The sequence below is a fragment of the Rhinolophus hipposideros genome (genome assembly GCF_964194185.1).
Source record: "Rhinolophus hipposideros genome assembly, chromosome: 18".
In the NCBI taxonomy this organism is placed as follows: domain Eukaryota; kingdom Metazoa; phylum Chordata; class Mammalia; order Chiroptera; family Rhinolophidae; genus Rhinolophus; species Rhinolophus hipposideros.
In genome coordinates, this window is record NC_138064.1 from 2,493,071 (window position 1) to 2,520,001 (window position 26,931).

The 26,931-nt window shown below is 48.0% G+C and overlaps 1 protein-coding gene across 4 annotated transcripts in view; it reads right to left on the reverse strand.

Annotated features, from left to right (window-relative positions):
* The window catches only part of GRB10 (growth factor receptor bound protein 10), a 131,872-nt gene that overhangs the window by 52,141 nt on the left and 52,800 nt on the right, over positions 1 to 26,931 (reverse strand). For all 4 annotated transcript variants that reach the window (XM_081079427.1, XM_081079425.1, XM_081079428.1 and 1 more), the window contains one exon: positions 16,529 to 16,619. Coding sequence is in view for 2 of the 4 variants with exons in the window: in XM_081079425.1 (XP_080935551.1) it covers positions 16,529 to 16,619 (91 nt within the window). In the remaining 2 variants the exon portion in view is untranslated. The remainder of the gene's footprint in view (positions 1 to 16,528; positions 16,620 to 26,931) is intronic.

The following is a 26,931-nucleotide window of genomic DNA, read 5'->3' on the forward strand; positions in this document are numbered from 1 at the left end:
ATTCGAATCTGTAATAAAGGCCTTGTTAATTTGTCCAATTCGGCTCCGTGGTCATTTCTTGGGGACTCGCTCCGTAACATTTGGAGGCCCCAGCGAGATCGCCACCGGGATGCCCTGGAGCCCCCTCCTCAAGGTTGGAGGGAGCCCAGAGGCTCCCCTATAACCACCTAAATTCCTGAATCAACGACCAGCGGAGACTCCCTCCGGACCAACTAGCTAGCGGCGCCGGGTAAGTCAGGCCTCTGTCATTCCTGTTTTGTTTTGTTTCTGGTTTGGTACGTACCCTGAGTGGTGGACGTTTGGAAGGCGGGACGCCGCGGAACTTCCAGTCCACGGCCTAGACGGTGACGACCGTCGAGGTCCTGGTTTGGGCAGATTGGGGCTCCAGCCGCCCCAGTCTCCAATCTCAATTCTGTCAACTGTCGTGTTTGTGGACAGCTTTGGGATTCTGGATCTGTCTTTGTGTTCTGTGTTGTCTGAGTGTCTATTGTCTTGGCGCGCAAGCGAACATGGGTCAGGGAAATTCACAAGCCAGGGGATTGAGTCCCCTCGACTGTGTTATTAAGAACTTTCAAAATTTCGGGAGGAGGGCAGACGGCTACAGGGTGCCTGTGGACGCCTTCTCTCTCCGGAAATTCTGTGAACTAGAGTGGCCCACTTTTGGGGTCGGGTGGCCTTCTACGGGGACCTTCGATCTAGATTTCTGTTACAAAATTCGGCGAATCACTTATGGGAAGACCGGCCACCCCGAACAAATTCCCTACATAGATATCTAGATTGATATTGTAACTGACAATCCAGGTTACCTGAAGGCCTGTGATTGCCCTCCCCAGAAATCGGAAAAAAAAAAGCGAAAACGATCAGTTCTGTTGGCTAAGTCCCCGGGCCAGACAGAGAGACCCAGGACTGAACAGCCTCTTCCTGCCCCGCCGGTTCTTTCAGCCCCAGGGGAGGATCCCGTCCCCCATCGGCGGCCACCCCCGTGCAGCGGCGGCGCCTGTCCGGGGAGTTGTGGGGGAGCGAGGAGGGGGGGATCCGTCCGGGTTCCTCCCGGCCCGCTCTACCCGTCTCTGGCTGGCCTCAGTGGGGAGCGGGAACCCCGGGGCGCAGGTCGAGGGAGCCAGATTTAGACTGGCCCGGCTGGGGAATCGAGTTCGCCTGGTTCTTCCACTGGGGAAGGGAGCCCTCTAAGCCCCCGTAATTCTTTAAGTTCCTCGCACACCCGTTCGGGGGCACTTTTTGGAGAGGCTCAGGCAGTTCCTATTTTACCCCTCTGGGAGGTGGGAAAAACTGGCCCGGGAGGGGTCCCGCTACGGACTTATGTTCCCTTCACCACTTCTGACTTATACAATTGGAAAAATCAGAATCCTTTTTTTCCCCAGAACCCCCAGGGTCTTATTGTTCTCCTTGAATCGGTATTTTTCGCCCGCCAGCCCGCGTGAGATGATTGTGGCTGCTGCTGAGCGCTCTGTTCGCCGAAGAGGAGGGAGTTGGGACCGAGGGGAGAAGGCGGGTTCTTGGTGCCCGCGGGCAGCCTTCCGCTCACCCTGATCAGGTGGAGGCTGTCTTTCCCGCACCCGTCCTAACTGAAGCTGTAGTTCATTGGTTAGAGGAGGGGCTTTGAGCCATTGCCGCCAGGTTCTTTTCAGGGGTGTCCGAGCTGCGGCTAGGAGACCCACCAGTCTATCTGGGGTGACCGGGGTAAGGCAGGGGCCGACTGAAAGCCCGTTGGCGTATCTCGAGAGGCTATGTGAAGCTTACCTGACTTACATGCCTATGGACCCTGACGCCCCAGCCAATCGGGCGGCCCTTGCAGTCCAGTTAGTAGCCCAGTCAGCCCCAGATATTAGACGCAAACTACAGAAGTTAGAAGGCTTCGAAGGGAAGTCTCTGTCTGAGTTGCTGGCCGAGGCCCAAAAAGTTTTTAAAAATAGAAAAGACCCATCTCAGGTCTTAAACCAAAAAAATGGCTAAAGTCCTACTTACAATATAAAAAGAAAAAAAGGGACGAGGGAGAGACAAGACGCCTGGCCAGGAACAAAGGAAAGAGCGGGAACAACTGGGGAAAAACCAGTGTACATACTACAAAAAGATCGGCCATTGGAAGAGAGAGTGCCCTAAGAAACCCCAGAGTGGGAGGGACAGAGCCGCCCCCATCCTAGTAAAAGAGACAGACTGGGAGGGTCAGGGCTCCCCTACCCCCCAGGAGCCCCGGGTAATGGCTGAATGTGGGGGAAAAGCCCATTGACTTTCTGGTAGATACTGGGACAACCCACTCTGTTTTGCTGAAACCTGAAGGACTCCTCTCGAAAGAAAGGGTGCTCATCCGAGGGGCCACTGGGAAGTCCAAATCATATCCGTGGTCCCGAGCCTGGGTCTCCAATCTCGGGGAAAAGACAGATACCCACTCCTTTTTAATTATCTCCGAGTGCCCCGAGCCCTTACTCAGGGGGGCCTTCCCCAAAACCTGGGTTCGTTGGGGTATCGTGTCTCTGCCAAAAAGGCCCAGCTCTGCAGGACGAAGTTCACCTATCTGGGTTATCTTATCCAAGAGGGGAAGCGCACTTTATCCCGGAGCCGGATCCAGGCGATTCTCCAAATCCCCACGCCACGGACTAAGAGGCAAGTACGGGAATTCCTTGGGGCCGTGGGCTATTACAGACTCTGGATCCTCGGGTTTGCTGAGATCGCCAAGCCTCTGTACGCAGCAACCGGGGGAAAAGAAACAGACCTCAAGTGGACAAAAAACAAAAAAAAAGCCTTCACCGCACTCAAGACAGCCCTGGTGAGTGCCCCCGTCCTAGCTCTCCCTGACCTGGAAAAGCCCTTCCAACTATTTGTGGCTGAGTCTAAGGGGATCGCAAAAGGAGTTTTGACCCAGACCTTGGGGCCCTAGAAACGCCCCGTGGCTTACTTATCTAAGTGACTGGATCCCGTAGCTGCTGGCTAGCCTGGGTGCCTCCGGGCCATCGCTGCCACTGCCTTCTTGGTAAAAAAAAAAGCCTCTGAAACTAACGTTTGAGCAGAACCTCCAGGTCACTGCCCCTCATGGTATTGAGGGCTTACTGCGGTCTCCACCAGAGAGGTGGCTGTCAAATGCCAGAGTGACCCAATACCAGGTCCTCCTGTTAGATCCACCTCACGGCAGGAGGAAAGGACATTAAAAACTCCCAGGAAATCCTGACCCTACTGGCCTCCATCTGGGGTCCTACTGCAGTAGCAGTCATCCAGTGCCGGCAGCACCAAAAGGACAAATCAATAGTGTCACAGGAAAACAGGTTTGCCGACCGGACAGCCCGAGACGTCGCCAAAAGACCAGTAGGGTCCCTACAAGTCCTGAGCCTCCATGAGGTCACCCTCCCTCCGGGCCCGTATTACACACCAAAAGAAAGGGAATTAGGACATAAACTGGGAGGAACCGAAACAGAAAAAGGATAGATCCAGTTCCCAGATAAAAGGACCTTACTTCCTCAAAGCTTGGGCAGACTAATCGCCGAACAGATCCACAAAAGTATGCATCTAGGTGGTACCAAGCTCACAGAACTCTTGAAAAAAAAATTTTTTCATAAAGGGACTCTATAAGATGACCCAGGACATCGCAAGGAGATGTCAGACTTGTGCTCAAGTGAACTCCAACCCTACTCCCGTCAAGGAACCTGGGCTCCGGTTTAGGGGAGGGTCCCCAGGTGAACATTGGGAGTTAGACTTCACTGAGTTGCCACCAGCCAAAGGAGGGTACAAGTACCTCCTCGTCATGGTAGATACTTTCTCAGGATGGCCAGAGGCTTATGCAACCAGACAAGAGACAGCCCAGGTAGTAGTTAAACAATTGGTTTCTGAAATTCTCCCTCGGTTTGGCCTACCGCTATACTTGGGATCTGACAATGGCCCGGCGTTCACCGCCCAGGTCACCCAGTTATTGGCTTCCACCTTAAAAATTAAGTGGAAACTCCACTACATATATAGACCACAGAGTTCTGGCCAGGTAGAAAGGATAAATCGGACTCTTAAGGAAACCCTAACAAAATTAAAGCTGGAAACTGGCGGTGATTGGGTAAGTCTTCTCCCTTTCGCCCTCCTGAGGGCCCGGTGTACTCCGTATACCCAGGGTTTTACTCCTTATAAAATAATGTTTGGGCATCCTCCTCCACTCCTACCCCGGTTGGGGAAAAACAGCTGGGGGCCATCAAAAACCATAATCTTCTTAAGTCTTTACAGGCTCTCCAGGTAGCACGGAACACAGCTCAAAATGTGGTGTGTGGAGAAAAAGACCCGGAGACTTCCAGCCCAGTGAGGACTCCTGTTATTAAACCTGGTAAATTAGTCTGGGTCAAAAAGCTCAACCCAGGCCAGCTTAAACCCAGATGGACTGGCCCATTCACGGTGATCCTGAGCACCCCGACTGCGGTTAAGGGACGGTCCCGACAACCAGCTCACAACATCGACCAGCCGCCTATAGGGCCTAGCGAATGTGAGGGAAAAAACGACTTCTACTGCGCTGCCTGAGGCTGTGTCACCCTAGCCCCTTGGACCACGACCGACCAGCACCTAAGATTCCGGAGGGTCGCTCGCCACGGGGGCTCCAGACGCACCGGGGACCTGTCAGACCCCCTCTCCAGGGACTCTCCTAAAACACGTCTGCCCGTGGGGAGCCCACCCAAAACTACCTCTTGACGACCTACAAGGAGAAGGCACATGCCTTTTCCCAGCCAACTTTCGCATAGAGGATTCTCCTTATTCATCCTCCTGTGTTCAGACCATCATCCTTCCAGAGACAGAGACCGACGGGGAAAACGTCCTTCTCGTCGCCCCCGAAGGGACTTGGTGAGCCTGCACGGAGGGTATCACCCCTTGTGCTTACCTCCCTGCTATCATAAACAACAACTCTTTAGGACTCTGTATCCTTACCCGTATTCTTCCTCAGGTCTATTATCATTCTGGTGAAGCGGGTAGAGAACATCTAGGGTTAGAGCCCCATAGGGCCAAGAGGGCCCCAGTCCTAATCCCACTCTTGATCGCATTGGGTGTCGCCGGTTCCACTGCGGTCGGTACTGCCTCCCTCGTTAAACAAGACCAAGATTACTGAGAGTTAACTAGACAAGTGAACTTAGACCTCAGTACCCTTGAGGAAACGGTTACAAAACTTAAAAGCTCTCTGAGCTCCCTTGCCGAGGTTGTTCTCCAGAAGAAAAGAGGCCTCGACCTCCTTTTCCTTAAACAAGGAGGACTATGCCTCGCCCTGGGGGAAGCCTGTTGTTTCTATACTAACCATTCTGGGGTCATAAAAAAAGTCTTAGCCAGCTTAGACGGAGACTCAAGGAAAGAGAGGAAGAGCGAGCCAGGCAAGGAAACTGGTATGCGAACCTATTTTCCTGGTCCCCATGCCTCACTACTCTCCTTAGTGTGGCCGCTGGGCCCCTAGTTCTCCTCATCTTAATAGTCACTATCGGACCCTACATATTTCGATCTCTAGCCAACCTAGTTCACTCTAGAGTCCAAGCTGTCAAGGTCCTCATGGTTCGTACTCACTATCAAAACTTAGCCCTAGATGACGCTAACTTCCCAGAAGAAGATCGAGAATCAATGATTTGATTCCCGGGTAAGACCAGTAGGGAATGTGACAAGGAGGTCAAGAAAAGAAAAAAAAAAAAAAAACCGTGCCTCAATTCACTTTAGGCAATCTACTTAACAATGGAAGATAAGCAGGTCAGAGCAAAAGTGCCGTGGGAAATTTTCGGCCACCCGAACATATCTTCCGTTAAAACCATGTACCCAGTTAAGCTTACCCCAAAACTAGATATCCTGTTGCTGCAGCAAAGATAAGCAGATCCTGTTGCTGCAGCAAAGATAAGCAGAACATCCCCTTACCCCTGGGAACATCCCCTTAAGGAAACCTACCCCTGAGAACATCCCCTTAAAAAATAATAATAACCAGCACCCCTTTTTTCTCCAAGACACATAAATCAGAAAAAGGACAAGTAACAGAAAAGAATAAATAGGGATGGGAAACAGTGCTCAGGGCTCTCGCTCACTGCTATGTCAGTGGAGGCTTGAGCCCAGATTCGAATCTGTAATAAAGGCCTTGTTAATTTGTCCAATTCGGCTCCGTGGTCATTTCTTGGGGACTCGCTCCGTAACACCCGAGACCTGAGAAATTACAAAGGATGACAATGGGTGGTTCAGTTCTACTCCCAGAGAGAACTGAGAAGGGCTAGGTCTACGGTTCACCCAACACCAGGAAAGACAGAGAGAGAGTAGGTGCCACGGTGCCTTTCCTGCACCCATCTTCCTCATGAAGACAAATGATTTTCCAAGCGGAAAAGACGCAATAAGCACAGTGGAAAGGAAACTGTGGTCCAGGATGGGGCGGTGACCCAGGGCATCCGATCCACTCGGCTGCTTTCCAGGACAAGGAGAGCTGAAATCTCAGTCGGAGCCACTGAAATACTTGAAGACTTGAGAGGAGAGGAACGTGAGAGTAGACCTGATCAGGATGGAGGGTTAATCCAGAGTCTGGACAGCACGGTGGTGACAGGCACAGACGCTGATGCCCCAGCCGGGTCAGAGTCAGCGCTCCCACTCACTCCGCGTGATCTGGGCAGCGTCCCGACCTGTAGGCCCACCTTATAGCACAGGCCCGTGGACCCAACGGGTGAACACGGGACGCACAATTCTTCACAGGTTAAAAACCCATTTTTATAAGAGGGAAGTTGCCTAAACATGTAAGAAACAGAGGACAGAGGCAGGAATCAGGATGCGTCTCCTTACGGATTATAACACTCTCATTTACACGGGAGCTGTGCCACGCCCAGTGTGCCAGGCGTGCCTCGTGTCCCTCACGGCACAAAGAATGTGGGGACAGTGACGTTGTGGGAAAAGGAATACAGATAAGTTTTCTCCTAGCTTTGCTGCATCTCAACCCTCATAAAAGATGGTTGTACATGGGGGCAGGGTAAGAGAAATCAAAATTATAAACGTGTCACCTATATCCAACCAGAGGCCAATATTCATTACTATTCAGGATTTTGTTGAGCATTTCACAAAAAAAAATATTTAGAAGACAGCGTAGTTTCACTATGAGGAAATGATACTAAAAAAATAAAGTGAGTGTGTGTGAGTGACGTGGGCTACTGAAGACATTCCCGTGGACACAACTCTACACGATAAAGTGGACGAGAGGGCATCCGTGGAGCACAGCACGTGCTTGGCTCAGAATCGGTCGAAGCCACGCTGTCTCCTCAGCTGACACCCTCTGGGTACCCATCCGTCACCCTAATGTTCCCGAGGCCCCACACATGGCACTGCAGGAAGGGAGGGGCTTTGTTAGTGGGTCTTCACCTTTGCTCACCTGGAGCTACCAGGACCTCCCAGGTGGGGCTTAGAGGCAGGAACTCAGGACCTTTCCGGAACCCGCAAGTGTATTTATGGCATGTGAGTTCAGGAATTCATTAAATAATTATTGATTAAATAAGATTATGGACAAGGCCTTAGAGCAGAACCTTCAAAGAGACGTAAAACATGGTTCTTACGCACAAGAAGTACAGGACCTCGGGGGATAGAGGGAAAACACGACACATAAAGTGACAGGTAGGGCAGTGTGTGCCCATAGGTGCATAGATGTTCCCCTACGTTATCTCAGAATGTGAAGCTGGATGGACTTGGCTTGGGTTCCAGTTTTACCACTGTCTAACCTCCCAGTGACTTCTGGGCAGGTTGCCTCTCTGCCTCAGTTTCCCTATCTGTAGCTCAGATGACTAAGTGAGAAGACACAGACACGCAGGAGGCTTTAACATGGGCTCCAAGTTATCACCATCATCCCTATTATTATTTTTCACAATAATTACGCAAGATGGAGATTCCAAACTGCAAAGTGGTTAGTAACTTGCCCACTGTCATGGGTCACAGGTAGAAGAGCTGACAGAGAGGAAGACCGCCAGCCTAAAGCCTGGCGGCCCCCAACATCTGATGACACCCAGACAGGGGCGAACCAAAACAGAACCATCTCTCTTCATCCATCTCACCACCTCTATTAACTCACGTTCTTGTCCAATTTTGGCCTTTTCCACTTGGCAGATGGACTATCCAGTGTGTTGCGGGGGCTTGTAAAATTCCACACCCTTTCTCGACACTTCCAGTTACTGGAAAGGAAAGCATCCCACCAAACAGAGGTCTGCACATTGCAACTGCATGCTAATAACCAACACCTTTAGCTTAAAGAAACCCAAGAGAAGAAACGAAAGCCAGGAAAGGGCTGTGACACGCTGGACGGGGCTGTGACAGGCTAGGGTCTGGAAGGCATCCTGGATTCAGGGACCAAAGGCTGGAGCTGGGCACCTGCACCCGAGCCAATGTGTCGCGGGCAGTTTCTGAACACATCTCAGGAGGTTTTCTGCCGTGTTCACACAGCCCCGCTCCGCCTGGATCGGTCCTGATGAAATGCGCCTACAGAAGACACGAGTGACTTTCATGCAAGGACCTGACACCTCTTTCCACTCCTTCGGGCATCTTTGCTCAACTGTGCTGTAGTGAGATCACAGCCGACAACTCTGCCTCCGTGGTGAGCAACAGCAACCATCAGAAACAACGGGTTTAAAAATCACAAATCTCGAAAACTTCCCATCTCAAAACTATTGTCAAGAAAACGCGACCCCTGGAACTGGCACATCCTCAAGCAATTGCACTCTAAGGATATTCACAAGGGAAGCAGAAGTAGGGGCTCAAACAGACATCTGCAACACCCCTGCTCACCAAGCATTATCCATGGCAGCCAAGAGGAGGAAGCAACCCAGTGCACACTGACGGGTGAATGGATAAACAAGACGTGGTATATACGTGCAAGGGAAGATTATTCAGCCAAAAAAGGAATGAAATTCTGACGCATGCTGCAACCAGGATGAACCTTGAAAACATTATGCTGAGTGAAATAAGCCAGACACAGAAGGACACATATTATATGATTCCACTTCCATGAGGTAACTAACTAGAACAGGCAAATTCAGAGACAGAGTAGAACAGAGGTTACCAGGAGCTGGGGGGAATTATTGCTTAACGGGTACAGAGTTTCTATTCGGGGTGATAAAGTTTGTGAAAGAGATAGTGGTGATAACCGCTCCACACTGCAGTGCTCCACACTGCGGAATACAATGCACGTCACTGAATTGCACACTTCAAATGATTACTTTTATGTTATGTATATTTTACCAGAATAAAAGAATACTTTTAAAGGACTGTGAAGAGCAATTCCAGCTATTAGAAAACCACCCCCTTACAAAGGAAAATGGGTCCCTTCCCACAGTGTGCGGCTAGGAACGGCCATACCAAAGTAAGCTGCTTACACTAGGAACGAACTAATAAAAAGGAGAGTGATAAATCCTCTTTGTCAGAGGGAAGAATGGGTCAAGGAAAGTCACAGCGGATCTTTTATTCTGAACATCAGGACCCTTGCAAAGAACCAGCCAACTCTACATTAAACCCATCCTGCACACCTCAGGTCTGGGGCCAGAGCAACTGAGGGTGCAGTGAAAATTAAGGAAGGAAAGAAAGAACAGCACTGTCTCTTTGCCAAAGGCCCCGAGTGTTGAAGTCCCTGTCAGGCACAAAGATGGTAAGGGAAGGCCCCGGGGACCTGGGGAGGAGGGCACCCCCAGCCCGCTTTGCTGCAGACACAGGGGCTGTGGGGACCCCCCGAGGAGAGATGAACTGGTGGCACCTGGACACGCTGCAGGACGGATCTGTGCCTTTCTGCTCCTGATCACAGAGCTCACTGGCTTCCTCCCTTTCCAGCGGAGTCCGTTTCCACGTTTTCCAAGTGAAATAAGGGTCCAGCACAGGGCACAAACATGAAATGTCCACCTTTTCTGCTCACTGCCTGCTCATGCTTTTTGCCAGTTTTTCCAATTTGATTGTTCCTCTTATTTATAGGATTTTTAAAAATAAACTGAGGATACTAGTGTTTTGCATGATATACGCATTGCAAATATTTCTTTGAGGCTGAAGTGTGCCTTTTAGTGTGTTAAATGTTGTCACGTTTGTACAGATACGTGTGCTTGTAATGTATCACATCTACCATGTTTCCTCCGTGGTTGTTAAGTCTTATTTGGGAAATTCTTCGCCTGAGAGCAAAGATTCTCACTTCTCCTCATTCAACAAAATAAAAGGCATTTTGTTTTTCACTTTCCGTGATTCAGTTGACCTGAAATTGATGACTGTGGATAGTATGTGGCAGAGATCCAGTCCTCCTGCCCCCACAGGAACAGTCACGTGTGCCCAGGGCTCTGCCGTGACTTTTCTGTGTTGCGCTGGGTTCACGTGGGTCTCACTGCGGGTTGTCCACTCGGGTCCTTTGGCCAATTTGTCTGTCCTTGGGCCAATAACATGCTTTCTTACTTGTGATACCTCACATTGAGGCTGGCTGTGGAAAGGTGCAAAGCACCCCTACAGACACCCTGCTCCTCTTCCAATCTGTCTTGGCTGCTCCTGGGTCTCGTTCATTTTAAAGTTAGGAATCACTGGTCAAGTCACACCAAAACTGCTCAACATTTGGTTGTACCTGCATTAAATGGAAAGATCGATCTCTACATCTTACCTTTGTAAGTCTTCTGATCTGTGATCACAGAACACCTCTCCACATAATTAAGTCTCTTCTAAGTCCTGTAGCAGCACCTTATGATGTCAGGTCATCGAGCTGCACTAACTCCCAGAGCCCTTTTTAATTTCTGTGATTATTGTAAGTGGGATTTCTTTTTTGCGTCATGCGTCCTGATCAGTTTCTACTATTACATGAAATACTATAAATTTTATTTGTTGATGACACATGGTATCTGCCAGCCTGCAGAACCCATTCATTTTAGAAGTTTGTCTGTAGATCTGTGTGGATTTTCTAGGTGGATAATACTATCATTTGCAGGTAGGCAGATTCCTGTTCTTTCACGGTTTGTGTTTCTGTCTCTTTGCTTGTTTTATCACTCTGGCTAACACCTGTGGTGACAGTGGGCGATCCTGGGTGATTCCCGAAGTCCATCGCACGCGATGGACGGAGGCTGACCGTTCTGACAAATACACTTTAAACAGGTTACGGAAGTTTCTTTTCAGTATACTGTTTTTTAAAGAGTTGTATTGTAATTGTTTGTTTTGTATTATATGAGTGAAGAAATGTATTAAATATTCTGTCTCTAATGATCTTTTTTTCCCTTTAATCTTTTAACATGTTAAATGCATTCATAGTCTAATGATGGTAAAGCATCCTTACATTATTAAAATAAATCCAACTTGGTTATAACATTTGTTGGTTTTGTGTTTTATTTAATATAAACTGCTAAATTTGATTCATTAATGTTTTACAGAAGTTTTGGTTGCATATTAACATGGGAAATAGGCCTATATTTAGATTTCTTGTACGATCTCTTGCAAAGATAAAAAACATTACAAAGTGAGTGGGGGAGCTCCGTCCTCCACCTCTTGTATAAAGAGAAAAATCATTTGTCTCTTGAAGGTTTTGTGACACTCATCTGCAAACTTCCCTGAACATTTCTCAGGGGGCGGGACTGAACTGACAGCATTCTTCCAGAACTGTTTCTTTATTAAGATTTCTCCAAGAGTCATTTATGTTTTGTCTTGTTTTTCTCTTTCAACGATTCTTCTTCATTTCTTCAGAATTCTCTACCTAAAACTTTTGAGTGTTCCTTATACTTCTCATCAAGCTGTATTTTCCATCATGTCATATAATAGTTAATTCACATTACATGGAAGAAATATTCTTGCTTTTCTTAGGTAATCTCTAGGTTACTTCTTCTTTCAACATCTTTTTTTAAAGATGTTGTTTGTTTAGCTCAGTTTTAAGTTTAGGACAAAATTGAGAGGAAGGTACAGAGATTTCCCATGTACCCCCCCACACACACATACACGCGTGCATAACTCCCCCACTGTCAACATCACTCACCAGATGGGACATTTATGACCAAGGGTGAACCTACATTGACACGCATCATCACCCAAAGTCCGTAGTTGACTTTAGGGTTCACTCTTGGTGTTGGACATTCTAATGGTTTGGACAAGTATATAATAACACACGTCCATCATTATAATATCATATAAAGTATTTTCACTGCCCTAAATCTCCTCTGTGCCCCACTAATCATCTGTCCCTCAAACCCCACCCCTGGCCACCACCAATCTTTTCACTGTCTCATGGTTCTGCCTTTTCCACAATGTCATACAGCTGGAACCACACAGTGTGCCGCCTTTTCGGATTGGCTTCTTTCACTCGCTCATGTGCATTTAGGATGCCTTCATGTCTGTCTGGCTCGATAGCTCTTTTTAGCGCTGAATAATATTCCACCGTTGGGATGGACCACAGTTTATTTATCCATCACTTACTAAAGGGTTTCTGGGTGGCTTCCAAGTTTGGGCAATTATGAATAGAGCTGCTATAAACATCCGTGCGCAGGTTTTTGTGTGGACAAAAGTTTTCCACTCCTCTGGGTAAATACCAAGGAGCATGATTGCTGGATTATACGGGTAAGACGATGTTTATTTTTGGAAGAAACTGCCAAACTGTCTTCCAAAGTGGCAGCACCATTGTGCGTTCCCACCGACAATGAATGAGAGTTCCTGTTGCTCCGTGTCCTGGCCAGCACCTGCTGCTGCAATTTTTTTTTTTTTTTAATTTCTGCAATACATCATCCATGTCCCTCATATTTGCACCTTTATTAGCACAAACTTGTTCACGGTTTCCTTGTTTTATTTTTTTTAACTCTCTGATGTGTTCTTCTTGTGGTTTTCCTGTGCCTCTTTCTTTGTCCGGAGTGTCTGTGCTGGAGGTTTGTGGTTTGCGTGGATTTTACAAAAGACTGGCTTTTGATTTTGTTCCTGTCAATCGATACTTTCACCATTTCAATAATTTTTTTATCTTCGTTTTTGTAATTACTTCCCCATTCCTTAAAATTACTCAATTTTCATTTCTCTAATTCAATGTTTCTTTCTTTTAAAACTTAGACATTTAGTCTTAACTTCCATTTTGTCAGCATTCTATAACTTTCTACCTGCAGTACGTTCATGTTCTCATTCATTCCTAAACAACTGATATTTTCATTGTGAATTCCTCTTTAACCCACGAGCAAAGTAGGGAGTATGTTAAAGTTTCCACACATATTTACGTTTTGTTTTGAGCTTTTTCTGTTGACTTCTGATTTAATCACACTGGGTCAAAGACCGTGGCTTGCATGAAATAGATTGCTTAAAATTTAGTGCAACTTTCCATATATGGTCAACTTTTTACAAAGCTACACAGATTTTAGAAAAGAATCACGAGTCTGTGTGTTGTGTGCAGGGTCCACGTATTCCTACTAATCTGAGCCGGCTGACCCTGCTCCCGATTTCTGGGGAAACCCCTCCTCCTACCTTATTTTGTACTTTCTGTTTGACATCCTTTTTTCCCTTCACATCTTGTTTTTCTTCCTTTTCTGCTGATGTTGCTTGTGTGTATAAAATATAGATTCCCTTCCAGCTTCTCCTGCTCGGTTAGAAACTATAAATTAAATGCATATTCTTTTAATAATTACAGTCAACATTTTAGCTGCACCTTATATTTTAAAACACACAACTAAGCGTAGTTTTTCCCAATGTACTCTCAAGTTACATTCTGCTCTCCCCACTGGGGTCTTATTATGATTTAACCACTCACTGAACAAACCCCATTCTCCAAAGACACACACACCACACACACACACACACACACACACACACACACACACACACACTCCCAGTGTGTCATTGTCCAAAGTTTCAGCCTAACTTTCTTTACAGTTCATATGGAATCAAACTTACGACACTACGGCCCTCTCTGCTCACCACTGCTGATCACACTCATTCACATTTCTCCTTCCTGAAACACAACCTCTAATAACTCCCTTAGTGAGGACTGCCAGCAATCAATTTTCTCAGTTTGGGCCCAGGAAAAGACAAAAAACAAAAAACAAAACCACTCCATTTTGCTTTCAGTAGCTGTTGGTATAAAATTCTAGATGGACAGGTGCTTGCCTCAGCACTCGGAAAATCCTGCAGGACCTCGGGGCTTTGGCTGTGCCCGAGTCAGCTGTCTGTCCCTGTGCTGGAGAGTCTGCTTTTCCCTCCCTTCAGATTTCCTCTGTGTCTTCTGTTTTCTGGAGCAGTGCTAAATGCTTTCAGATGTGAATTAATCTTCGTTTTTCCTTTTAGTTTTCTGAGTACAGCATGGGGACGTCTCTGTCCCATTCTGCCCAGTTCTCAGGTGGCATCTCTTCAGCGACCCCGCCATGCCCTCCGCCCCTCTCTCCTCAAGGCTGTCCCCGTGTCTGCGTCTACTGACCCATTTGTGTTTTCCCATGTCTCTCTGTGCTGGAGGGAGGTGACTCCAGCTCATTAATTCTCTGTAGACTGAAGTTTTTAATGCCAGTAACTAAATATTTCCTTTCCAAAATTTCTAAGGGACTCTTTCTCACACCCACCTGTTCTTACTTCATTTCTCCCCACTGTGTATCCTAGTTTCTTGCTCTCTTTTACAGACATTATTCTGTCATTCATCTCCCTGAGCATTACAAACACACTTTGTCAGACTTATCTTTACTGTGTATGTAAACTGGCCTCTGTTGACTCTGCTAGCTGTATTTCATGGTAGGGGAATGCATTACATGCCTGGGAATGCAGGTTTGCAGACTCATTTGGGGTGGCTGTGCTTTGTTCTCCCTTCCCGCCCTCCCGCCCCTCCCCCCGTAAGCCAGTGGAGCAGGGCCCTGGGCTGCGGCCTGATGGAGTGGTGAGAGGCAAAGGCCTGCGACAGCTGTGCCCGGCTGCCTGGCTGGGGGCTCATGCACACTGCTTCCCAGGGTCTCAGGAGCAGGGCTGCTCCACCCCAGCTCCTGCCTACACACACTGGCCCAAACTGCCGTCAGTGCTGCCCTTGGACCTGAAGCCCGGTGGGCACCGGCACTGGCTCTGCTCACTGCTCTGTGGACGTGTCTGTCCTGTGTCCAGGCCAGGCTGAGTCCTTCGGCCTCCCTGTTTTATACGTTCTGTGTGCGGAGTTACTGGGGACTGGAGGGAAGGGTCAGCGTGGTGGGTGTGCTTGAAGCATGACCTCCCTGGGAAGCCGAGTTTGCCGTGACGGCAGGCTGTGCATTCCTTAGGCCCCCCTTTAGGGGCTGGGGCTTGGCACGCCAGCTTCAGGCACCTGCTGTGTAGCTCCTTACGGAAGGAGACTCAGCTCCGTCCACACAAGGAAGGCTCTTCCCTCCTGTGCCACAAGGCCCCCAAGGGGACCACCTGCGTACTGTGATATGCATGTGACATTTGAATGTACCACTTACAGACAAGAGGGGGTGAGAGGGAAGCTAAGTTTGAAAAGTCCTCTCAGGGTGATTTTTTTCTAACTTCTGATTGAAGTACTAACAAAAATTTTATATGACCATTACTACCAACACTTAGATTGTTTCCATTTAAACAAGACCACTGGTAAGCAGTGAAATGTCATACATTAAGATTTTCCTAGGTTTCAAAGCCAATATTAACAAATCAGTCCTCTTTCCCTTGCGTCATCTCATTTGAAAGTTTTCTAAGTGATGACCCTAAAATTATGCCTGACACACAAAACCCTCACTGCTTTTACCAAAGTACATTCTCTGGTACCTGAGAAAACTTCTCTTGGACTTCATGGTCAGCTCCCAGCTTTTATTTCTGATAAATTTCATCCTTTCCCATTATGCAATTTAAAAAATCTAAATATTCTAATCGCTGCCAGTTCAAACCCTTTAATTTCTTGTACTTCAACTCTCCAATAATCCAAGCAGCCAGCCTTGCGCATTTCCCCTGTTCCATCTCATGACCAGAGGCAAGTTCCCTTCTCGGGTCTCCATCCTACATCACAGCTTGCATTCATGACACCCAATTTCCTAACCCTTGACCCTTTCAGTCTCATGCCTCTCTTTCCCACGATGGCCCATCAGAAATTAACTAGAAGGGATAGAAGGGACCATAGAAAGGTAGAGAATTACCAAGGGTACACATGTAAAATTAGGCTAAGTACAAATACAAACATGCCAAGATCAAGAGACGGTCACCCTGGAGGAGCCCTCCATATTCACCATCAAGCTGCCTTTAAGTGGAATCTTGGGTGGACTCATATGAAATCAATTGTAAAGTTTTACTCCCTGGAGTCAGTTCACTACAAGGAGAGGGTGCCAAAAACCTGTATACACATTTTCAGAAAGGAAAAAACTGTATTAAAATTGTAATACTCAATAGATACCGGGAACAAAAGATGAACACAAGTCACATGTATACATTTTTTTTTTTTAGCACTCCTGGTATATGAAGATCTCAACCCAAGTATTTTTTTCTGTTTTTTTGAATTTGGTTTCCTTCCAGGGGAAAAAAGTTAGAATCTTCTTATGTCAGTAACAAAAACAATTTCTTAAAATATGAAGTCCTAGCATTGTTGCAAAGCTGAAGTTGGGTGGGACGGCATCTGGGTTGCCATGTTGTTGTCACCCATTACCTTGGTGATTCTTGAGCCGGTCAGACTGGGCTGGGAAGCTGGGTGCTGCCAGTTCTCCTGGGTCCTGAGCAGATGCCTGCTCTGCCTGGTCCTAGGGAGACAGGAACAGAAGGTTCTGGTCAAAAGACGCATTTCACATTTGTCTACGACGTCCACCATCCCCAGCGCTTCCTTTCCTCGTCACTCCCCTACTTCCTTTCCATGTCTTTGCCTTTTTTGTTTTAAATGACAGTTTTTCAAAATATGCTGTAACAGGGAAGTTAATCATGAAAAGGGGCAACCCGCTTGGCATGGGAGTTGGAAGAGAAGTCACTCCTGGTTTTATGGCTTAAATTCCTCTCTCTGAATAGCAATTCAAGAAGTATTGTCAACTGTTAGATTTGAGCAACAAATATAAATAATTAGCATTCCACAGAGCACATGGCTTTTCCATAATGATTACTGTACTCAAGCCTCCCCCACCACCCCCAACCCCTTCCCAACCGTCTGTTACCTGGAACAGATACACCCAGAGGCTGTTTAATTACTGGCCCCCTCCGAAGGCAGAAAGAGTTCAGTGGCATTTTTCAGATATCAGGGTGAGGATGAAAGTTTTAGGCAAAAGTTACAACAACAGTACGACGCCCAAGCCCACAACTCTAGAGAAACATCTCCATGGGATTATAATCAAGCCAATGAAAGATTCATCAAAATGTGGGAAAGCAAAGTGGGCCTTCTCATATCAACGCACTGAATATTAATGACCAAATATTAGCAGTGATTCACTGGGCTGCAGAGATACAGACTTTCTCTTACATATTGAAGAAATCTTTGAGATGTTTATAATGCACATGTATTACCTCCGTAATTAGAAAGATTTTAGAACTGTACTAAAAGTATAAGAACTGCAAGGGAAATCTACCATTAATACTAATAATACGTTGTGTGGACAAAGAAGGGACCCCATGCGAAAGCTGACAAGCTCAGGAGCCTGCGTGGACGGATTTATAAGAGACCGAAAGTAACCCCAGAGGATGGTCTGAACATACAAATTCCTAACTAAAAGCGGTTGTGGCCGGCAGTCACGTAGGCCTGTAGCTTCCCTGACAAAGGTCACTCTTTACCTTTCGTAAGTCTATCTTTTGTCTTTGTGCATCTAAGATAACACACCCTTGGAATGTCAGAGTCATCTCCCTTCCTAGACCCCTCAGGGCACAGCCCAGGCCCCAGAGCACAACACCACAGAACTGGCTGTTACCTTGTCCCTGCAAACCATCTCTGTGCTGTAAACGTGCATTACTAACTGTCCTATGCCCACCAGTGTAACAGCAGTGTGTCCCTCCATTTTACTTTATATCCAATCCCAGAGAATGCCCAGCTTTGCTTTCTCTCAGCCCCTTAATCTACCAACCATGGATTCCATGTACTCCCCCTTCGTCTCCTCCTTTGATTCTAATGTATAAAAATAAGTTGCCAAACTGCCCTTCTCCAGAGCATTTTCTCAATTTATTGAGCTTTGCTTCCCGGCAATCTTTGTTAGTTTGGCTCAAAGAAACTCATTCAAGTTCTCTACAGGTTTGGACGGTTCTTAATTAGATGACTGTCATAAACATAGCACACAGTTGACCATCAGCAACCCTATCCCTGCCTTTGCCCAGGGGCCTGCCACACGCACGTGTGCCACATGACAGCAGACTGCCAGGGTGGGACCTCATCATCCACAATAAGGACAATAAGGCAAGGAAATGTTCCCCCCGTCACCCAGCCGGGGAAGGGGCAGCCCTACGACAGACACCCAGGTCACCGGCTTCAGAGCCCAAGCTTCTTCCCACCCAGGCTGCCCAAGAAACTCATTTATTTCAAAAAGTTGCTTGGTGGCCTACATGCTCCCCAGTGAGTGGCTTCCGTGTCAGAGCCTTTGCCTATTGGCGGGTAGAGAGGGATGGCAGGACTCTGCTTTGCCGGGAAACCACAGCCTGCGGTAAACAGGTGTGGGTCTGGTGGGGAGCTCGGGACAGAGTCCAGAAGGGCCAGGCACCCACTTCTGCCACTGAGGAGGAGGAAGGAAGTGGCTGGCAGCCGCATTCGCGCCTTCCTGGGGAACTCAAACAAAGCCCTGTGGCTCCCCAGGTGTTTTCACAGTCTTCTCTTCTCTTTGCTCTCCTTTCATAAGAAATAGCTTCTTTTTGTTTTTAATCATAGACGTAATACTTGCTAATCATGAAAAATTCAGATATCAAAATAAAGTATAAAGAAAACATTCACAGGAACTTGTAGACTCTCACCCAGGGATGCTGTCCTATCAGTTTGGGTCTGTGCTTTCAGGGAGGAAAAAAAAAATGCACACACACTGTGCGTATATGTGTGCAATGCCTGAATTATTTATGGAGAGTACACATGGTATAGTTGAATCACACGGGGGTTACAAGTGATTCTGATTTTTTTTTTAATGGAACCATAACCATGTGACACATATAATTGTGTTTTAATCTATCTTTCTGGAATTTTCCATGGCAATAATCTCCATCAGCACTTCTGGAACCATAAAGTAGAGGTGTAACACCAGGTTTCTGTCATCAAGGCCCCATCGGTGAACATACAGGTTGTCAAGAATGTAAGTTTTTGATGAGGAAAGAGGACAGAGATTGGTTGGGAGGACCTGGTATCTGAGAGGTGGAAGGAATGCCACCAAGAACCCCGCTAAGGTGCTTGCACGGGGAGCTGGGTGATGGAGGCTACTGAACAAGGTGGAACCCCAGCTCCCAAATTTAGTGGGGTTTCCCCAACTGGGTTTCCCCATCTAGTCTCCACAGCCCCACAGCCAAAGTTTGTCCATCCAATGTAACTTCCAGATGGCTCTCTACCATCTCAGAGAAACATTTCCCTCTTTTAAAACAACCTGTTTAATGTTTTGGAAGTATGGACCAGATATAAAATAAAAATTTGCCTAAATCCTATGACAGTAGGGTAACTTCTTAGCATTTTTCATTCACGGACTCGACACTGTTGAAATCATATGGCATGAACACTTTTGTGCTTTGCTTTTTTCCCTCTAATTAACACTGTAAGAGGTTATTGTAAAACCTTGGTAAATATTTTTCAGATTCTAAACTGCTCTAGGAGACACTTTCAGTCATTTCCAAATTTCAGAGAGCATCAATAATGATCGAAGAAAGACCTTTGTGCATAAAACTTTGTACACATTTCTGATTATTCACTTCGGATCCCTAGAAGTAGAATGAGTAGACCAAAGGTCACCTGTGTATTTTTAAGAGTCGGGATACATACTGTCAACCTGTTCACACAGTTTTATTCTTCCACCCCAAATAGAGGAGAATTGCCCATTTCATAACATCTGGGGCGGCCAGGACAGTGACTGACTTTTCTGGAATTTCTGTCTTGCCAATCCCCGAGGTGAGCAGTGGCCTCGCCCTGTGGCTTTCACAAGCAGGTCTTACATACCGAGGCTGAACATTTTTTTCATCTGCTCATTAGCTCTTTGTCCTTGTTCTCTTGGACTCTCCTGACAGACCTGCTGGATGAGTGCCTGAGGGCACGTGGGCTTTCCAGTCACGTCTGAGAGGGTGTCACAGCCCCCCACTCAGGCTCTGAGGGTTTGGGGCTAGGTAACTGGACTCGCTGAGTCACTGGCCATTTGTCAAATGGGTTCAGTAACCCCTTAGGGATTGCTGGGTGGGGGGTTTATAATGTGAAGCACAAAGCAGGGCCTAACTTGGTAGGAACCCCCAAACTGCTCCCTAATTCCCCCAGGATGAGCTCTTTCTGTGGCAGGAAATGGAGTTTGGTCATATTTGTAGTAAATACTTTTCCACTTTGTCTGTCTCTAGATTTAATTATATTTTTGATTCTCAGAAATTTAAGTCAACGCAGTTGCGTTTACTAAAATTTTCTTTTTGGGTCATAATTTTAAACCTGATAATTGCCTTTACCCTCTATGAAGAAGACTAAAAAACATCCATTCATGTTTTATTCTAATTTCTTGTTCAACTCAATGCATTACCCTCTCAACTCTCTGACATTTATTTGGGCGAACAGGAAGAGATGAGACTATGCATTGACACCCCACTCCCACGGTTGACCAGTTCGCCCAGGCCCATTTCACACCCAATCTTCCCATCTGCCTGATCTGGAAGGTCACACTGATCACACATTATGCCCCTACATACACATATGTCTGTTTCTTGTCAGCCTACTCATCGGTCAAACAGATCTGTGCCTTCTCACTCATCCCCGGGCCAACGCCCCACATTTCCCATCCTCATAGTTTGCCAACATGTTTATTGTCAGCAGACCCAAGTTCCTCAGACATTTCCTCCAAGGGAACTTCAGAATAGTTTCATAGTTTGCTTAAGTTATTAAAACTCCTCATCTGGAATATTTACTTAGAAATACATGGGTAATTACCACCCATTACCAGTACGAGCATTGATACTGGGTCATCTGACTGAAATCAGATCACACCGACACTGGTTTACCCAAACGGAGAAGCTGTCTTCCCCACATATTTCAAAGGGTGGGGGACATGCCTCCAGGCGCCCCGAGCAAGGCCTCTCTGGGGATGGACGTGCCCTGTGAGTACATGCACCCTCGGTGTCTCCTGTGCAAGCTGAGGTCTGACCCGCCATCCGCTCCACACACCTCTTTCTCTGAGAACTCCTGTCAGCAGTGACAAGCAAACCAGACCCCCTTGAGACAGCTATTTAGAAGGCAAGCAACTTTCAAACCTAATTTAAGGCAACCCTGTCTAAACAGCACTGCCACGTTTAGCAAACAAAAATATGGGATGCCCGGGGAAACTTGAATTTCAGATAAACCAATAATTTAATTTCTTTGGTGCAAGTATATCCCAAATACTGCATGAGACTTCTCCTAAAAATATTTCTGTGGTTTATCTAAACTCAATTGGGCATCCTACACTTCACCTGGCAGCTCTATACCTAAAGGACTGTCCCAATCTGACAGGTTTGCATGACAAACCATAGCAGTGAGAACAAAATCTCAACAATAGGCTCATCTGTTCATATGTAAAACTCCCAGGTCAAAGAAGAAATGCACTTTTTAGAAGCTTCAGACAAGAATTCTGTTAGCTTGAGAAAGCAGGAAAGATGAAAGAACATGAAAAATGGTGCCGTTTGTAAAATGAAGCCAAAACACAACAGCAGCGGGGAGAAGCTAGCCACCACGGCACGGAACGCAGAAAACCCTCCTGTCCACTCTAGAAGGTCAGGGACAAATGTCCGTCTGCCCTTCAAAGGCAACAATGCACTGTGCCAGACGCGGTGTAATAGCAGCTGGGGCGAGAGGAAAAGCTTGTCACTGTGCTGGCTTGGTGTCCTCTCAGGGCTAGTGTTTGTCTGGGGGGTTTCCTGTTCCAGGTTAGGGTCAGGATGACATGTGTCCTGGCTGTGGCCCTGGGCCAGTGCTCCAAGCCCCCTCCTCTGCAGGAGGCTGGGGACTGGAAGGGAAGTGAGGCTTCGCCCCTGAAGGCGGCTGCCAGCAGCTAACGCTCGTCTAAACCAGAGCTCTCATTACCGTGCTGCTGCTTCTAAAGAAGGGGCAGCGGTGAAGCCCCTTAATTAGAGCTGCGGGGGTCACGTGGACTCCCCCACCCAGGTGGCTTTAGAAGTACTTTCCAAAGTGGCCTGTGCTGTGTTCTCATTGGAGCTGCGCTCTGCTGCAGGGGCGGCTCAGCCAGCAGCCGGGTCCCCGGGCTCTGCAGGAGAGGGTGGGCCAAAGGCCTGGTTCTCCAGCTCAGCAGTGCTATTTCTCTGGAACGTTCCTTCATGAACCACACCCAGGGGTTGCAGGAATGTCCTGGCCTCGAGCCTTTAGGCCTCTTTTGGGCCCCAGGCAGGAACATCAGCTCTGCTAGCTCTTGAGCCCTGAAAGTTCCTCCCGCCCCAGGAATACACCCACTGCCCACTGCGGAAACTCTGACCATGGAGGCTGGTGGCTCCCCGGTCCCCGCTCCACGGACAAGGAACCCAGCTTGTAGCGATTACACATACAGGACTCAAGCCCGAGACTGGACTCTGGCGGGCCCTGAGGGGAGCAGGGCTTGCCACCCCGAAATACACCTTTTGGGATATCGATTATCTTAACCAGCTTAGTTTTAAGAAACAAATGTCTCAAAAACAAACAAAGAAACAAACAACAACAAAACCTTTGCTCTTCCCTTCACTGCCTAAGAGAATTTAGACAGCGGACCTGGTCCAGAAGGGAGCGCCCGTCACAGGTAAGCCTGTTTAACAGCAACAAGGTCAGAGAGTCAGGGAGGACCCACCGAGGCCCCTCGGGTCAGAGTCCTCTCTGTGTCTCATTGTTAAAGATGCCCCAGCAAACATTGCTTCACCAAACATGTGCTTTTCCATCTCCGTGTCCATTGCCTCCCTGCCCTTTGAAGTCCCAATGCCCCTTCTTCTTAGCTCAAGGTGACACATAAGCCTCAAGAGTCCAGTGAGTGTCCTTGAGTCCCATAGTCTTATGGAACCCCCGTATGCACGTACGTAATAAACTTGGTCATTGTTCCCTACTAATCTGCCTCGTGTTCACTAGGTTATTAGTCCAGCCAGAAAAAACTTAGAAGGCCAGAAGATAAATTCTTTCTCCTCCGCCACAGCCTGGTGACAAGGCCTGAGCACCTGCCCACCAGGAGCGGGTGTCCAAGCGTGGTCAGCCCGCAGCAGCTCACCAGCCTCACCTAGAAGAACGTGTTTGAAATGCAGACTCCTAGGCCGCTGCCCTGCCCAATCCCTCCTGCAGGCAGTGGGGCAGAGTCTGAGCTTTTCACCTAAAGTGGACTGTTCCAGGGGCCGCCTTCCCGGCCCAGGTTCCCTCTACCTCAAACACACTGTTCACAGCCTGTGTGTCTCCCTGTCCTGCGCTGCCTACGGATTCCTCACTATCTGGAATATTCTGCGTCCTGCCCTCCATGCATGCCATCCACACATCCTCAAGGCCTAGCCTTGAAGCGGCCTCCTTCTGGAGCTTTCTCTGACAGCCCAGATGAAAACGGTCTCCTACCCCTCATTCTGCTGCCTTGCTATAACTCAAGGTGGGACGTAAGGGGGTTGAGGGGACAGTGTGCACCCCTCTTCCTCTAGACACCAGGTCTACACTGATCCTTGTCCTGGGGCAGGGACGCCTCTGATTCTGGGGGCAGCAGTGAGGGGTGAGGGTGGAGGCCCAGAGTGGAAGGATCACCACGGGTCGCTGTCACCAGGACACACCCCTGCCCTGTCAGATCCCCCAGCAACACAAACTGTGCTTCCATGAAAAGCATCTCCACATGGTCTGGGCACAAAGAAGACAAGGGGCAGATTTCCACGGGTCAGTCATCAGCTGGCACCTGTATTCTGTAGCAAGGAGAGTACCTAATAAATCCTGCCTCAGCTGGTTCTGAACAGTACAAGAGAACCAAGGGGAGGGAACCTGTTGAAGAGACCAAAGAAGGTCCACTGAGCAGTAGGAACAGTTTCCTGAACCAAAGAACAAACCCACCCCCACCCCCGCAGAACAGCTGGGGGAATTCTATGCAACAGGAGTGTAACAGTCAGCACAGCATTTGCCAGGTAACAAATGGGAATGCAGAGCTCAAGGCCAGAGCAGAGGGTCAAATCCCAGGTCCCTATACCTGCTAACTCGTCATGTGACTTCAGAGAGTGCCCTGCATCTTGGTGCCCCCTGGGGGGGGATGGTGGCTTCATAGGTCGGTTTGTGGGTAAAATTAAAATGATGTAAATAAAGGGCTTGTCCAGGGATGAAAGTTATCCATTTTTCAGTGAATGGCACTAGCCACAGGGACGAGAAGGCTGTACAAGGGATCTCTCTCCAGTGGTGTCACAGGGTCACAGGCTGTGTCCCCAGCCTTGCCTGGGGCACAATCTTTTCAGGGAGCTGAATAAAGGCACAGAAGGCACCCTTCTCAAACAAAGACCAAAGCCACAAAGAACAGAGTGAGGGGATCTGAAATGTCTTCGACCAGCGAGAACGAACATGGGACCTAAACCTACAAGCTGAAATCTTAATGTGGATAAATTTAGATACTACAGGTACACAGAACCAACCAACCAAACAAACAACAATGCATGAGCATGGTGTGGCGGAAATGGGTACCTCCAAGGACAAAGTTTGAGGGGCTCTCCCAGCCCCCCACAACCTTCCCTACAGCTGCCCTGGCCAATCCCACTGTAAGGCCGGGAAAGATGTAGAAACTGATCCCACCCCCCAGGTCCCAGCCGCTCACGAGCCTTCCCCCGGGCCCTTCCCCACCGGGCAGCGCCTGCCTGCCCAGCAGAGTGGGCTGTCCAGTGAAATCACTGGACCCCACCCCAGGTACCACAGAAAGAAGCTTCTGGAGGTCAATGTCTGAAAGGCCATTGGGCTGGATTTTGTCATTTCACACAAGAACAAGTAACAGTGTCAAACAGATCCAAAGACAAAGCTCATTAAACTATGCGACGGCTGCCCTCACGAAGAATGAGAGACTGTATCCTGTGCTGTTTGTATTTCCTGCAGTTCTAGAGCAGGGAGTCCTCCTCCTATCGACTACTATAAACGAGTTCCCTTCTTCGCCCAATGTCCACTTCTGTCTAGTGTATGCATGTCTTGTTCTAGAAGTTTCAAACAGACACAGCCAGTTAGCGGTGACTGGGACTGCACGCTGGCCCTCCCTACAGCTATACGGACGATTACTAATTTTTATTAAAAGTGGATGTAAACACGGCAGGGTTTCTATAGCAATTCCTGGGGTCCAGGCCCAGAGCTAGATAATGCTTGCTGCCCCGTTTAAATTCTTTCTTTCACAGGTGCTGTTATGATCCCCATTCTTACAGTTGAGGAAAAAGGGAGGAAGGGGACTGGGCCAGGTCCCCACAGCTGATAGCCATGGAAGCCACAGGGGTGTGACGGAGAGCGCAGCTCTCACCAGCACTGAGCTATGGGCCGCTTAGCTACCACCCTGTCGTTCTACTAACCAATCCTGCAAATTCCTCAAACAGCAGAGAACTTGGTAAAAGCTGCAATGTCAGCACCCCACGTTTTTCCAGTTGCCAGGTCTGGAAAATTAGCCCCCCTCCATGGAAATAACACTCCTAACAAGCGACCTGGGGCCACTTTTTGGCCAAAATGACACAGCTTGTTTAGATACAGCTCTTTGTGTCTAGCAAGAGTACAGGGAATAAGAGATTTATATCAAACTGACCCAAAAGCAAGTCACAAACTTGGCTTCACCTGTTTCCCATGACCTGAGATGAGAGAAAGGAAAGACTCACCATCGGCCTTCTTCTCACAGAGCGAGGGGAATGCTATCTACTGATATCGTGTCAACAAAGGTTCGCACATGAAAATACTAGGACCGTCTCTCAGGAGAGTTCAACGAACTTTTCTCCAAAACAGGAAGATGCCGCGCTTGGCAGGGGCAATGCTGCTATGTAGAAAAGCCCCAGGTTTTCACTGAAATGTCAGTGTACCCAGGCACTACGACCTAAAAAGACACAGACCGCCCCATGTGCTCCATCCGCAGGCACTTCTTTCGAGGTAACTACCTGCACGGGCCGCTGTTCCTGACTTTACCTGCAAACGCGTATGACGTGCCTCTCGTTCGATCCAGTTACCCATTCCGTGACGCTGGGCACACAAACACCCATGGCAGTTATTCGAGGGGGAGGGCAAGTGCACTGGCCTTTCATTTTTTTAAACAGCTTTCCTGATATGTAAGTTACACAACCTAAGTTTCATCTGTTGTAAGCGTACAATCCAAAGAATGTCAGTGTAATTACAGGTTTCTCCAGCTATCGCCACAATCTGAATTTAGAACATTTCCATCATGCTACAAAGAAACCTCGTGCCCAGAGCCTGTCAATCTTGACGAATGGTTTTCCCAAAATAAAATGCCTTTGCCAAGTCATTTTTGCTCCAGTCTTTTGAGTCGGCTTTCCCACATCAACGAGCAGCTCCACCACACAGGGAAGGACACTCGCAGTAGAATGTCTATAAACGAGTGGCCGAGTGACCTGGGAGGACACGAAAGCTCCCTGTGTGCGTGCGGGTCACGTCGCAGGACGCTTTGGAAGATTTAGTGTGGTCACGCATGTAAAGCGGCGCTCCGTAAACAGTCGCTGCTGTTTTCACAACGAGTCCTGCTGGGGCCGCCATCTCCACCATCAGCTCCATCCATTTCCTCCCATCACCGCCACTTCCTCCCACCACGCCCACCGCCTCCAGCATCACCTCTAGTGTCACTTCCACCATCACGAGCACGGTCTCCATTTCTGCCTCTTCCATCACCAACTTTTACATAAGGAACAGGCAACGGGCCATTTGTGAGCAGCTGATGGCACAGCAAACCAAGTGTCCACATGAGACTGTATAATGGAAATTCGATCGACATCTTTTCTGATTTC